Consider the following 14330-nt stretch of genomic DNA (forward strand, 5'->3'; position numbering starts at 1 on the left):
TTGAGGTTGCAGCTGCTGTTTGCATTTTCTCCTCGTTGTTTGAATACCAATCTGTGTCTCCTCCCCTTGTCCTTGAGTGAAATTAGACTTTCATGTCTGGACCAGCGAGTCTAGTTGGGCTGATGGGGGTCAAAGGGTATGATCACTGTACACAGACGAGGCAGATAATCCTCTTTGTTTGGGGGCTGGGGAGCCCCACATATAGACGACCTGCAGGAACAGTTTCCCTCCTGCTTATGCCCCCTTTACAGATAAATCAGCTTATAACTTGTTAACCTTGTTTTTAAAGGGACAGGACAGCAATACCCACTGTCAGAATTCAATACTGTAAAAAAGCTAGATGTCCTTTTTTTATATTAAATTTTTTTTTGTCACATTTATGTGTTTCAGATATCAAAATATATACAGTATATATCAAAGATTAAAAACTGTTTTCAAATGACGTTATTCATTGAGAAGAGAAATAATTACTCCTTAAATTTAATAGTGCTTGTAATCACTGGCACCGAGTATTTCTTTGCAGATTTGTTTGATTTTTGGGCACAATAACGTCTCATTTAAGGTCGCATCACAATATTGTGATCTTAGCCTAGGCTTTGAGTAGGACAGTCATAATTATCATTTTGTTGAGCTATGAAGACTGGGACTTGATGGTTTGTTTAGGAACTAATTGCACTAGAGCTCATTGTAGCTTCTAGCCGTCTATTGTTAATTATAGGAGCAAAATGTTGTTTTTTCTAGTGAGCCATTAAACATGGTTTTCTTATTTTAAACAACAAAATGAATAAAGCACCAATATTTTAAACACTTTAGTCTGTCTGGCTAACTTTAAAATGTATAACTGGTAATAAAACTGGTTAAGTAATTACATGTTTGGGTCTATTTGATGAGCATTGACAATTAAATTATTTCAAGTAAATAAAGATATATATTTTACATATGTATTTAATAGAATTTCTGCATTTATTTACATAACATGCATTGTACATTTATTTTACATTTTATTTTCTTAAAATAAGAACACATACAAAAATATTAGCTTTTTTTATTTACTGCAGTGGGAATCTGTAGCCTATGATAACACCAAATAATAATGAATCTGTTATAAACTATTTTTAATTAGCTTCACAAACATGAGATCATGGAAAATTAAACTTGGACAATATTAGCTGTGGGAAAGTGGAAAATTGTATTGTCTTAAAGACTGAAGGGTTTAAGAGTGCAGTAATTAAAACTACAAAGGTTTCTTCATGTATCAATATTCATCATAGAGAGGTTTTGTTTTTGCAGACTTGATTCAGTTTCAGGTTAGAAAATGTCCTTAAACCAGACTTTAGAAACTATACCTAAGATCTTCTAAAATAATCTTGGGTATTAAGATCACATTCTGCTAAAATGTGATTAAAAAGCCAAACGGGTGTAAAAAATTATTTAAGTGTATCCAGATCAAAGTTTTATGAGAGTTGGTGATTTGAAGTGGCTGTTTTCTATCTGCAGCCTGCAGGCGGTGATGATGCACAAACTGATGAATGTCATGTTGTTCTCCGAAGCTCCGCCCACTTTCAGCCTCAGGGACAGATGGGTTATGAACCATGACATGTTGCAGTGACACAGAGAGAGTGCGTTGTTTCTGTGTTTCTGGGAAACAGACTCAGAAATAAATGTAAAAAATTGTATTTAGATTTTTTTTTAAATATTTGACTCCAGATTTGTCTTCTGTTTCTGTTCTTCAGTCTTCTGCTCACAGGATTCATTACACCGACTGCAAAACAGATCAAATTTAGTTTAATGATATTTTCCAAGAAAAAGTGTGAGAAAAAACAGAAGTATTAAAAACTGGTTTTACTTTAATACCAAGTATTATTCTTTCTCTCTTTCTCCTCAATCTATTCTTTCTTTTCTTCCTCCCTCATATCCTTTTACAACTTTATTTATATGTATTTTCTTTCCTTTTCATTTCATATCCTTTCTTCTCCTTTGGTCCATTTTTCCTTAGCTTCCTTTCCTTGAGTCCTACCCCCCTCTCTCCTTCTTTCTTTTTCTTTTTATGCCATTTTCTGCTGTCCTTGCTTCTTTCCTTCCTTAGTTTTCTAACTTTTTCTTTTTTTTTTTTAGAAATATCTGCTTTAAATTCATGGTGAAACTTTATATTTAATATTTTAAGATGAACATAAAGGACTGGGAACTCTGGGAATTTGAGTCTTAAAAGTGCGTAGGAACCCTGCGGTCCTTGTTTTTCTCCTTCCTCTCATAACCTCGGACTTGCCTGAGCAGCTCCACTAAGCCGGTCGGTCTTTGATCCGTCATATTCCCGTCTTCTCCCCAGCACCCAGGCAGACCTGTGAGGGCGTCAGGGAGGGGCAGCCCGATGAATCTGGGTCAGCGAAGGGCAGAGGGGGTGAGCGATGACCCCAGAACAGGTGCTGCAGCGGATCTCTGCAGAGCGAGGCCGTTTCACAAAACTCCTGCTGAGAGGCGGAATCGCTCTGTCGGGTCAGAACTGAATCATGGCGGCACTTTTTTAGGAGGTTTAGTGGGTTGTCACTAGAGTAGGAGGTTCTGGTCGTGATGAGCTGGTCAATAAAAAAAATATGCAATCTATTTTAATAATAAACTTAAATCGTGACTGTTTATGTTGTTTATGTTTTTGTTTTATGGTTTGAAGCTGACCAAATTTCCCCTGTTCCTCTTCTCTGTCGCCTCTCAGAGGCTGAAGGATGAGATAGCGGAAGTGACCAGTGAGATTGAAAACCTGGGCCTGACTGAAGAGAGGTAAAGTGTCCCTCAAATGCCATTTCTGTGCGTAGGCAGCGCCGCTCTGCTCAGCCTTTGTTTTACATTCATAGACACAAAAAACTTGTTTACGTCATCCTTTTACACGATGTTCTGATTATGCATCAACTTGCTTCAATCCATTTCATTGAGTTGCTAAAATGAGATTATATTTGCAGAACTAAACTGAACATTTATTGTTGAGTGCTGAGAGTATTTTTGTTTCGTTTGACTGCAGAAAAAGCATGCAGAGGAACAAACAGATGGCCATCGGCCGGAAGAAGTTCAACATGGACCCCACAAAGGTGAACGCATCAGTCAATCTCTTCATTTCACAAACAGCTACAGACATTTAAATCTGTATTTCAAGCAGCTGTTTCTAACTTTTACTCTACACCACATAGAAGATCATTTATACGAATGACATGATGATCACCAGCAGCTTTGAGAACAGAATAGATGTAAGTCTGTTTTAGCTACTCAAAGGCTAGAAATGTCCAAGAAATACAAATTCAACATAGAGCGTGGAGCTGAAACGATTAATTGTGATGAATCAATTTTTGAAATAACCATCAATTAGCTTAGTAATTGATTAATCCTTAGCTGGAGTACACAGACTAATAGCTGAAAGAACAACACGCTCCATGCAGCACTTAAATTAATGTTACAACATTATCGCAATTAAACAAATTCTCATAGTCTGGACAGAAGGAATGATTTAAATAAAACTTTTTGAAAATATTTTCTGCCTGTTTTTAGAAAAGAAAGCGAGAAATCAAATCTGAAAAATTGGAGATTTTATTTTAAAGCGCTGACCCCCTACTTAGCTTATTGTTGACTACGTAGGTAAAAACAATCACTCAATCTTTGGTGATTTTAGTTATTAAAAATGATATTTTTCTGGCCCATGAGTGCTGAAACAGACTAATTTTGTTCTTATTCAGTTGACATTTTCAGATCCTCAGGCTGAATTGCTCGTTTTCATTTCTCCTCCTCAGGGGATTCGCTTCCTGATCGACAGCTCTCTGCTGAAAAACACCAGCGAAGACATCGCTCAGTTTCTCTACAAAGGAGAGGGCCTCAACAAGACGGCCATCGGCGACTATCTGGGGGAGAGGTGCGCTTATTTAATTCACGTTATTGGAATTATGATTCATAATGTTACACAAGCAGCTCCAGGCGAGCTTTAATGCCGTGTTGTTTCTTTGTTTCTAATGTCTGATGTGGACTTGTGGGTGTGTGTCTGTGTGGGATCCTGTGTGTCGTGCAGAGATGAATTTAACATCAAGGTTCTGCACGCCTTCCTGGAGCTGCACGAGTTCACGGACCTGAACCTGGTCCAGGCGCTGCGGCAGTTCCTGTGGAGCTTCAGGCTGCCGGGCGAGGCCCAGAAGATCGACCGCATGATGGAGGCATTCGCCCAGAGATACTGCCACTGCAACCCGGGCGTGTTTCAGAGCACCGGTGTGTGAGCGCCGGGTCACCGATTCAAGCACGGAACGGTTCTGATGTGAACATAGAAACGTTAAGGGTTCAGAGTGGGAAAAGTCTGCAGAAGAATAGGATTTTATTTTAGTGTTTTCAAGGATAAGTGTTTTAAAAAGAAAATAAATGGATTAAATAGATTCCAGATACCTACCTACCTACCTTCCTTCCGTCCTTCCTTCCTTCCTTCCTTCCTTCCTTCCTTCCTTCCTTCCTTCCTTCCTTCCTTCCTTCCTTCCTTCCTTCCTTCCTTCCTTCCTTCCTTCCTTCCTTCCTTCCTTCCTTCCTTCCTTCCTTCCTTCCTTCCTTCCTTCCTTCCTTCCTTCCTTCCTTCCTTCCTTCCTTCCTTCCTTCCTTCCTTCCTTCCTTCCTTATTGTCTGCTGTCCTTCTTTCCTTTCTTAATTACTTATTACTACTTTCCTTCCTTCCATCCTTCCTTTTTCCCTTCTGCCTACCCATATGTCTTCTACTTTTTGTCTTTCGTTGTGCCTTACCTTCCCTTTTTCTGTCCTTCCTCTCTCCTTATCCTTCTTTATTCTGTTCTCCTTGTGTCCTTCCTTTATTCCTTCTCATTTCCTTGTCCTTCCTTCTAGCCTAAATTGTATCTTTCCTCCCCTCTTTTCATTACCTTCTTGTTTCCTTTCTTTTTGTCCTCCTTCCTTCTGTCCTTTCTTGTATGAAATGTAAACAACTCTGAGTCTGGGAATTTGAATTAAATTGTATTGGAACCTGTAGAGAGCAGCTATCAGGTATCATTTCCAGGTAAAATCACCTGGAAACAGAATATATTTTTATTCTCATTAAAGCCTAACCTAGAAGTTTACCGTAGAAACTTGACATCCAAGATCTGCCTGTTTTCCAGATACATGTTACGTGTTGTCGTTCGCCGTGATCATGTTGAACACGAGTCTGCACAACCCGAACGTACGAGACAAACCGTCAGTTCAGAGGTTTACTGCCATGAACAGAGGAATCAACGACGGAGGAGATCTGCCTGAGGATCTGCTCAGAGTGAGTCCAGTTCACTTTGTTCTGAGAAACTCCTTCCTCTGCTGAGGCGAAATTAACACAAAGTTTGGATATCGGAGCGACTAGTGGCATCCGCTTGTTTTTAGCTTAGTGGTTTCTGTTCTGTATATAAAGGATTACTTGAAGAAAGAAAGCGCAGCAGGCAGTGGCGCTCTGTTTTGAGCTGGAAAACGAAGAGGGGAAACTTGCAGGCGCAGTCTGGGCGCAGTGAGGATTTCCATGATGACGATGGCGGATCGATTGTTCTTATTAGCAATTGACAAAGAGCGTCAGAAACCGAGAGTACGATGAGATCCTGGCAGTCTGAGAGGCAGCTACTCAGAGATCCAAGCAGGGGAATGGCGGCTGTTTGACCTTTGACTTCTGGAAACATTTAATATTTGTGAAGCGATAACAGCACAAACAAAAAATGTTGCTGTGCAAATATTTGACTCTAATTTTATTTCATTTGTAAAAGATGGGGAGGCCATCTTCACTCAGGTAAAATGGATTCATTTAAAGAGATTTTTGCTATTATTATTGTTATTATTATTATGATTATTGTAGACCTGTTTTTTGAGTGGGACTAAAAAGCTAAATCAAAGCAAAGCCTGCGACGATGCAAACACTTTTTTTTTTCTCAACGCTGTCTCTACACAGTGACTTGCGGGTTGTGTTGAAGCTATTGTTCTCCTGCTAATGTCAAACAGAACCATGGTGACCACAGCACCACCGGAGGTCAAAGTTCAAGCAGTAACCACAGCTTTTCCATCAGCAGCTGCAGCTTTATTCACAATCAATCCCTGCTGCGCTTTTCCTGTAAACGGCTTCCATGTTTACTCTATAATCCATATTCTGACCGCGTGTGTGTGTCTTGTGTGTGGGCGTGTGTGTGCGCGTCATCAACATGACATACATTCAGCAGTGAAACTCTATACACTCTTTACAACAAACCTTTACTTTTTTTGTAGAGAACTGGGGAAACAACTATAGAACCTCCAACATATTTAATTTCTGCCAAAAAAAGTTATAAAGATATTAAATCACATTGAATATAACCAATTAAAAACTAATTAAACAAAGCTTTGGTTTATCTAGTTAATGTTTGCTGAGTTGGGAAACTATAAAACTGCACAAAGTAAAAAATAACGTGCTGCTTAAAATACTCAGAAATTGTTTAAGGAAAAGGATGACAATACAAGCTAAGAGTGAAATTTAAATTAAAACAGTCAAGTATAAATATTAAATTAAAAAGTATGTGAATAGTTTGTCAGAATATCTTTAAGTAATAACATGACGCAGTTTAAAAGGGACTTAAATATTTGAAATCTGATTGAAATCTTTGAGATGGTGATTTTCTTACTTTTCTAAAATCCTTTTGTGTTTTGTTCCTCTGTTCTTCTTTTGGGTTTAAATGTTGGTTCTGTGTTTTCTGTTAATATTTCCTATACTAAATTTAGTTTAAATTTATTTCTAATGAACACTTGTAAGCTGAGTAGCTTCAGCCTAAACCTTTTCAATCTTTTGACTTTGTTTTGAATCTAATTCAATGGAATAGGAGGGTTTGTTGACTGTTATTATTTATTTTAGTGTGTGTTTATGTGTCTTAGACTTAATAAGACTATATGTCTGTTGTCATGATCTGCAGAATCTGTACGACAGCATCAAGAATGAACCGTTTAAGATCCCAGAGGATGATGGGAACGACCTCACACACACCTTCTTCAACCCCGACAGAGAAGGATGGCTGCTAAAACTCGGTATGTTTCCTCCTGTTGTTTTAAATGTATTAAATTAGACAGACGGAGAGCTGTTGTTGCTTTGTGTTGAAGTTCTTCTTCTCTTGACATTTTTCCTGTTTGTGTTTCATGGTTTGGCTCCAGGAGGTACGTATTGTTTCATTTTACCTTCACTGCACCGCTTCGCCTCCGGCTGTGTGTGTGTGTATGTGCGTGTGTGGGGATGTGTGTGTGTGTGTGTGTGTGTGTGTGTGTGTGCGTGCGTGCGTGTGTGGGGATGTGTGTGTGTGTGTGTTCGCTTTCCTTCACAGCTGCACCCAGACTAAAGCTTCACGGCGCTCTTTAACGTCCCACTTCCAGGGTTCGTACGGGTCGAAATCCTTGAAAATGCTTGAATTCAGTTTGGTGTTTTCAAGGTTGGGAAAGTTCTTGGTATTCAAACTGCACAGTTTGGTAATAAAGTGAAATTTAACATTTGATTAAACCAGATATTTTCATTCACCTTATAGCAAGACACAAACCAGGAGAAATTAAATCAGACAAAAATGTTCTTGTTTTATGTTAGTTAGAATTACTAAAATTATTTCTATTTGCTAAAACAACATTTTTAGAGATTTTTTTTTCTTTTATTTGCAACTTTCTTTGTATATTGTGTTTAAGCCTTTAGTTTGAGCAGGAAGGTAATTTATCTTGACATGATTTGTTTGGATTGTTTCAATATAATGAATATTTATCATTCCTAATAGCTCAATGACTTATTGATTTGTGTCAATGAAATAAAGATTCTTATATTTATACCTTAACAAAAGTTACTGGATTTGGGGGATTTGTCGTTAAATTAACGTTTTTATTTTCTCTCACCAGAAAGAGAGATTTCAAAACATAAAATTTTTGTTATATTTTAGTTTTATTCCTGAATCTTGAGATATTACTAATAACAGTAAAAAATTAGATTATATAATAATGAACTGAATCTGTCTTTTTAAGTTGATTTGTGTGGTCTTTATCTCCAAAATGGTGATGGAAAATGTTGAAAACTTGCCTTCAAAATGCTTAAAGTGCTTGAATTTTACTGTACAAACCCTGGAGTTCACGTTCTGCTTTTTGCTGCTTCGTCCTGATGTGAAATCCACATCTGCTTGTGGCATTTTAACTTCTGCAGTCTTTGCTGTACTTTTATTAACCTGCTGATTTGTGTGGCAGTGCGTCGGTTTTCTGAAGTTTCATCTGTCCTCAGGTGGACGAGTGAAGACCTGGAAGAGACGCTGGTTCATTCTCACAGATAACTGTCTCTACTACTTTGAATACACCACAGTGAGTGCTGGTTGGCAGATGAAGGCTCTGCTGCGTTCTTGTAAAGCCTGTTCTTGTAGTGTTATTTGTTTTATTTGTTTTCCTAAGGATAAGGAACCCAGAGGGATTATTCCACTGGAAAATCTCAGCATCAGAGAAGTTGAAGACTCAAAGAAACCGGTAAACCTTTTATTTTATAAGTTTCCACATCTGGTTCAGAATCAGATTTAAACGAAGCGACAACAAAGAAACATGGAAAGTTGACAAAGAACCTAAGATTTCTGCAATACTTCCGGTTTAGACGAATGTTTTTGTGATTTTTTTTATTGTTGTTTAAATGTTTGTGCAATCTATAATTTAAGCTTCTAAAATTATTTCCACCAGCTTTTATACCTTTAGCTCTGCCAATATAATATACATACTTACAGCTCATGTGTCGTCGCATCATTCATCTGCATCCAGAGGTGTTCATTGTTCCTTAAACATCTTTTATCCTGAAACAAAAAGCTCTTAAAAGTTACAACTAAACGGTTTTCTTTACTCTGTGGTTCTCGGTACAAACGGAAAAATTAGTTTTCACGTTCCTAAAACTAGATCACACTTTGTCTCATTGCAACCACAAACTTTAACGTATTTTATTGCGATATTGTGTAAAAGAACAGAAACTGAATGAAAATGATACATATCATGATAACAAATTATGGCAGGCGATAAATTGTGTCAGAAGTTATCGCGATAAACAATGATATTGTTGTTTTGAGACCATATTCAAGTAACAATGCAAATACTCTCTCTCAAAGACCAATAAACTTTAATTTCTAAAGAACATTAAACATTGGAAGATGTTTTAAATATCCAAAATAAATAAACAAAACAACTGAAACGACAAAAAGTACAGAATTTTATTTTTGGCAGAGAGAGACATAAGCTCATTTTAATTTATTTATCATGCAATTAACTGATTTATTGCAACCGGCGGTTTTCAAATTCTAATTTTGGATGAAATAAAGAAAACGTTTGTTTGTTTGTTTGGGTTTTTTTTTCTCTGTGTTTCGACACAAAGTTTCCGACCCGTTCTGTCTTTCCTCGCTCCCAGAACTGCTTCGAGCTTTTCATCCCCAACAACAAATACCAGGTGATCAAAGCCTGCAAGACGGAGGCGGACGGCCGCGTCGTCGAGGGCAACCACACGTTTTACAGGATCTCTGCTCCGACTGCAGAGGAGAAGGACGAGTGGATCAAAAGCATCAAGTGAGACCTTTAACTTCTTCTGCCGCACAGGATCAGAACCACAGAGCAGGGGACGAATGATGTTCAAAGGTCCAAATCTCATTTCTAGATAAGATCAAAGCGCCAGAGCATCAAACCATGATCAAATCTCTTTAATTAAATTTGCTTACAGCTTAAAATGAAAAGAAATGACACTTTGTTTACAAATGGTTGTCTGTGACTCTTCTGCTCCGATTTAGAAACATAGAATATAGAGAATGCTTTAAATTTATAAGAAAATGTATCTTAAAATGCAACAATATTTATAATTTTCAGTCTTTACATTTCGTAAATTAACAGTTTGATTGGAGAGACTTGGACTAAGATGTGCGTTTCCTTTGAAAATTAAACTTAAAAGCAAAAGAATAAAGAGTTAAATGTTTTGTAGAGTTGGACAAGTGATGGTGGTTGTAGTTAGCTAGAATCTATGTTTTAACTTTTTGGTCGAACATTATTACTTTTTCTGTGAATGTATTTTGATTGTAAAAATATTCTAACTCATGAAATCTTGTTTAATCTTCAGGCGTTTCTAACTTATTTTCATACGACTTGTCGATAATTTTTGACTCAAGTTTTGTTTGCGAAAACGAAAAACAGATTAAACGGGTACCTGCGACTTTTACGACTGTGAGTCATATTTTCCCCTGTAATGCTGAATTAAGATTTATTTAGTGCCACAAATGTTTAAAAACCTTAAACATAAGATTTAAAAAAGGCAAATAAGTTTGGGTAAATATCTACTTCAGGTTTAAGGTTTCAAAATACAGAAAAACACGACGTTTGCAGAGAAAACAATATTGTTAGTATCTTTAGTATCATTCTGTCGTGGAAAATCAATTCATCACATGAAAATAATTTTTAAAATTACTTAAATTTCCCTTTACGATCAACAAAGTACTTTTGAATTTGAGAAAAACCCAACAAGTAAAACCAGAATTAGTAATTAAATGGATATTTAAAACAGAAGTTTGTCATTTAAATTATTCTGTTGGATGAATGGACCAAACTCAACAACACTGACCAAACTTTGCGCTCAGCCTGTGAATCACTGATGTAAACTGTCCTTCTTCTTCTTCTTGTTCTTCTACTTCTACTTCTTCTTCTACTACTCCTCCTCTCACCTGCAGGGCCGCCATCAGCAAAGATCCGTTCTACGAGATGCTGGCGGCTCGGAAGAAGAAAGTTTCATCCCTGAAGGGGCTGTAGGCGTCGGAGGAGCCATCACCGTGACGACGACTCTGTTGCCTTCAGCGCCGACGGTCCCCCGATTCCTCCCATGTTTGGCCCAAACTTCAAGCAGGTTGAGTCAGTCAGAAGCCTTACCTGTGCTTGGACTGTTCCCTTTATGACGGCTTAATTGAGTCATATTGACCCGATGCGTTTTTTCCACGCAGTATTTGGTTTCAGCGCATTAAGACCTCAGACTGTTTCTCCAGGAGAGAAATGCAGCAAAACCTTAAAAAAAATACTGCAACTGGAATCAAACGAGGGAAGAAATGAGCATTTCTTATCAAATCTTGTTGCATAAATCCCAGCAGTGCTGAACGTTGGTGACTGGTTTGTAAATGTGTAAACGGAGTTAAAGAGATCATCATGAACCCAGCCTGGACCTTCATTCTGACCCGTTTTCTAACTGCTTGTTTAAATGGAGGTATTGCTCAAACAGCTTAATATTTATTTATCCATATTTCCTGTAATTTATTGTTTCTTTTCCTCGTATTAAAAATTTGCACAAAAAAAAAAAAACACGTCTCCTGTTCTGGTTTCTAAGTTGATAAAATCTCATTTAAACAGGATTTGACCGTAATGATCTGAGTGATGAGAGGAAATTAGAAATGTTCTGTCAGCAGGTTGAACATTATGACTGGAAAATCTCGCTCTGTCTGTCTGGTGTTTACAGCCACTCGCTCATGCTGATGCTCGCTGCAGATAAAACCGTTAAAAGATCTTATCTGCAGGACATTTCTGTCAGCAGCAGCAGCAGCGTTTTCTGCCTCTTCCTGCTGATCTGATCGCACCGGGTTTTACAACACAAACATGGAGGTCAGAGTTGAGAGGGAAGTGGGGAGATTCCCCGTCTAGACTCATGACCTGAAGAGCAGAACGGCGAAGAAACGCTCCTGAAGTGAGCCGGCAGCGGTTTGCTTGGTTACCACCAACGCCCACACAGTCTGCAGCTCCGCGCTGCTCGGCAGGGTTTGGTTAAACTGGGCGTTTTAATGGTTGGCCTCTGACTTTCTATGAGAAACTGCCTTCACTCGTTTTCACACAGGCTGGGTTCTACACCTCATGTGACTCAGAGAGTCTGAACCGCCCAGAGCGGCTCAGGTTCTGCAGCTCCTCCACAGCCGACCTTTAAAACATTTAAATCTTAAATGTTTTAAAGGAGCACACGTACATTTTTTTTTTTTACCCCTCCAGGGGGTCTTTTTTGTGGGCTCTAGTGTCCCTTATATGATAGTGGACTGACGGGAATGGGGAAGAAGAGGGGGAAGACATGCGGCAAATGTCGTCGGGTCCAGGAGTCGAACCCGCGACGGCCGCGTCGAGGACTCAAGGCCTCCAAATATGGGTCGCGCTAACCACTACGCCACCACGGCATGCCACACTTACATTTTTACATGTAACTGGGACTGTTGAGAGTTGGATGGTAACTAGTTATGTGTACTGCAGTAACAATTTGGGGACAAAAAATACTTTTATTAGTATTTTTGCTAGTTTGTTTTATTATGAAGGATCACTACTGTTGAGTAAAAAGTGAATAACTTCACTAAATGAAGAGCCAAAAATTCACCGGACAAACCTGCACTTTTATTAGTTCAATAAGTTTTAAATTGAAAGAAATCAATTTGGAAAAATTTACAAATATATCAATTTTCCAAATTGATATTTTAACATATAAACAACAAAAATTCCACATAACTTTATATTTGTTCCGTCTGATTATGTATTTTTAAAGTTATGTTTTCACTGACGCTTTTTTAATCTTAATTTACTGTTAATTTCTTCAACAGCTACAGCTGGGGTAAAGTTTTTGGCTCTCTACTCACCTCTGCTGTCGGTTCAGGTTGGGAAACAAACGTTTGCTTACAGAGCAGGAAGGATGAGGGAGGATTTTCCAGAAAGCATCAAGATGCTGGGAACCAGCAGCAACTATTATATGCCATCGATTTGGATTTACCAAAGGAAGAAGCTTTTTCTGTCCCATCATTGCAAATGTAGATATTTGGAGTTTGCTCAACTCTATTCCAGTTTGGTAAAATAACAAAGGTTATGAAAATCACCTTAAAATACTAGATTCAGTAGCAGATTATTTCACTTATAAAATGGAAAAATGTTGTGCTATCAGTGAGGTTATCTACAGTGAAACTTCTACTTTTAAAAAAAATCAACGTTGAGGAATTATTGACTTAAAAGAAACTCGTATATTTTGCTGAAAAGTGACTTGTGAGTTTTGTTTTATTTAAAGTGTAATAAAATATTTGACCAAAACTACTTGGTGAGATTCTGTGTTTTTGCAGCGTTTCAGTACAACGTCTGGAGTTAAAGCTTCGCACCTGAAGCTTCATCTTCAACTCCATTCCCAACAAAAGCACACACACATTTTGAGTCGCTTTAAAAAATTGAGCAGATCCTTTAATTTACAAACATAACGCAGAACTGTACACGTATCTGTGGGCAGAGCCGTAAACAAACCGTGAGAGCCGTCATTAAAGCTCCCCAGGGACTGCAGCGCTTCGCCACACCCGTCTGCTTACCGTCACAGCCTTCATTACGCCGCAGACGTTCACGTCTCTGTTCAGCCCGAAAGGACGCAACGCGGCTACATGCTGGAGGTACGGAAAGACGATCAGCAGCTTTCGCTGTTTGAAATGTTTCTAGTCGGTACAAATGGAGAAATCCAGACTTTTATGACGGCGGAGGTCAATAAAAAACATGGAAGAGGGTTTCCCCTCTTTAAGTTCATCGTACGTCCACTCCTGTGCGTGAGTCACTTCCTGTGACGGCGGGGAACGCCTTCTGCAGGACCTCGGCTCAGAACCGCAGAGTCCAAAACGACATAAAAGAACCGCCTGCAGACGACAGAGAAACATTCAGCTGATGATGAGCATCAAGTGAAAACTCTGGGCAAAGGTGGCTGAGAAAGCGTCAAATTCATCACAGACTTTATCATTTATCAAAAAAAGAGAACGCATGTATAATGTCTTTCAAAATATTTTTTTTATAGATGCTCCAAATGAAAATTATGAACTTATTCCAAGTTTGTAACTTTTGAAATAGTCATTTCTGTCTTGGAAAATCCCAAATTTAAAGAAATAAAACAAAACTAGACAAAATCATCTTCAGTTGACTTTTTAGGAACACTGCATTTTTATTAAATGGCATGTTTTTAAAAAAATCACAATTATTTCTGATAATAAGCCTAAAGGTACTTTGAATAAATTAAAATCTCATTGAAAAGATCGTTTGCTTCAGTAATTCAAAACAAAATAGGAAAGAAATGGATTAATTTCACACAGAATTATATATTCCAAACACTTTTATGCTATTTACAAAACATAACAAATATAACATCAGAATAATTCTGGCTTGTTCTTTACTTTAATTTTGTAAAGAGCACTTAATACTGAAACTGGAAGATATTTTAAATAACCTTCAGCCCCCCCAAAAAGAAAAAATGACAAAAACCAAACAACTGAGTACAAACAAATAAAATAGACATAAAAACCACATTCAATTGAAAATGTAAATAAATTATAGCC

The 14330-nt window shown here is 37.9% G+C and overlaps 2 protein-coding genes across 9 annotated transcripts in view; one reads left to right on the forward strand and one right to left on the reverse strand.

Moving 5' to 3' along the window:
• The window catches only part of LOC114152392 (cytohesin-1-like), a 35387-nt gene extending 24074 nt beyond the window's left edge, over positions 1–11313 (forward strand). For 5 of the 6 annotated variants that reach the window (XM_028030286.1, XM_028030287.1, XM_028030288.1 and 2 more), the window contains exons 3-12: positions 2708–2772; positions 3011–3077; positions 3771–3889; positions 4043–4236; positions 5121–5269; positions 6915–7027; positions 8241–8319; positions 8407–8478; positions 9395–9549; positions 10695–11313. In XM_028030286.1, the coding sequence (XP_027886087.1) occupies positions 2708–2772; positions 3011–3077; positions 3771–3889; positions 4043–4236; positions 5121–5269; positions 6915–7027; positions 8241–8319; positions 8407–8478; positions 9395–9549; positions 10695–10773 (1092 nt within the window). In that variant the 3' untranslated portion in view covers positions 10774–11313. Of the gene's footprint in view, positions 1–2707; positions 2773–3010; positions 3078–3770; positions 3890–4042; positions 4237–5120; positions 5270–6914; positions 7028–7149; positions 7548–8240; positions 8320–8406; positions 8479–9394; positions 9550–10694 lie in introns of those variants that run through there. The other variant, XM_028030289.1, reaches the window with a different exon arrangement.
• Positions 11314–13177: 1864 nt separating this feature from the next.
• pgs1 (phosphatidylglycerophosphate synthase 1) overlaps positions 13178–14330 on the reverse strand; it is a 29521-nt gene continuing 28368 nt past the window's right edge. For all 3 annotated transcript variants that reach the window (XM_028030282.1, XM_028030280.1, XM_028030284.1), the window contains one exon: positions 13178–13640. In XM_028030282.1, coding sequence (XP_027886083.1) covers positions 13559–13640 — 82 coding nt within the window. In that variant the 3' untranslated portion in view covers positions 13178–13558. The remainder of the gene's footprint in view (positions 13641–14330) is intronic.

This window comes from Xiphophorus couchianus, chromosome 10 (genome assembly GCF_001444195.1).
Source record: "Xiphophorus couchianus chromosome 10, X_couchianus-1.0, whole genome shotgun sequence".
NCBI classification, from domain to species: domain Eukaryota; kingdom Metazoa; phylum Chordata; class Actinopteri; order Cyprinodontiformes; family Poeciliidae; genus Xiphophorus; species Xiphophorus couchianus.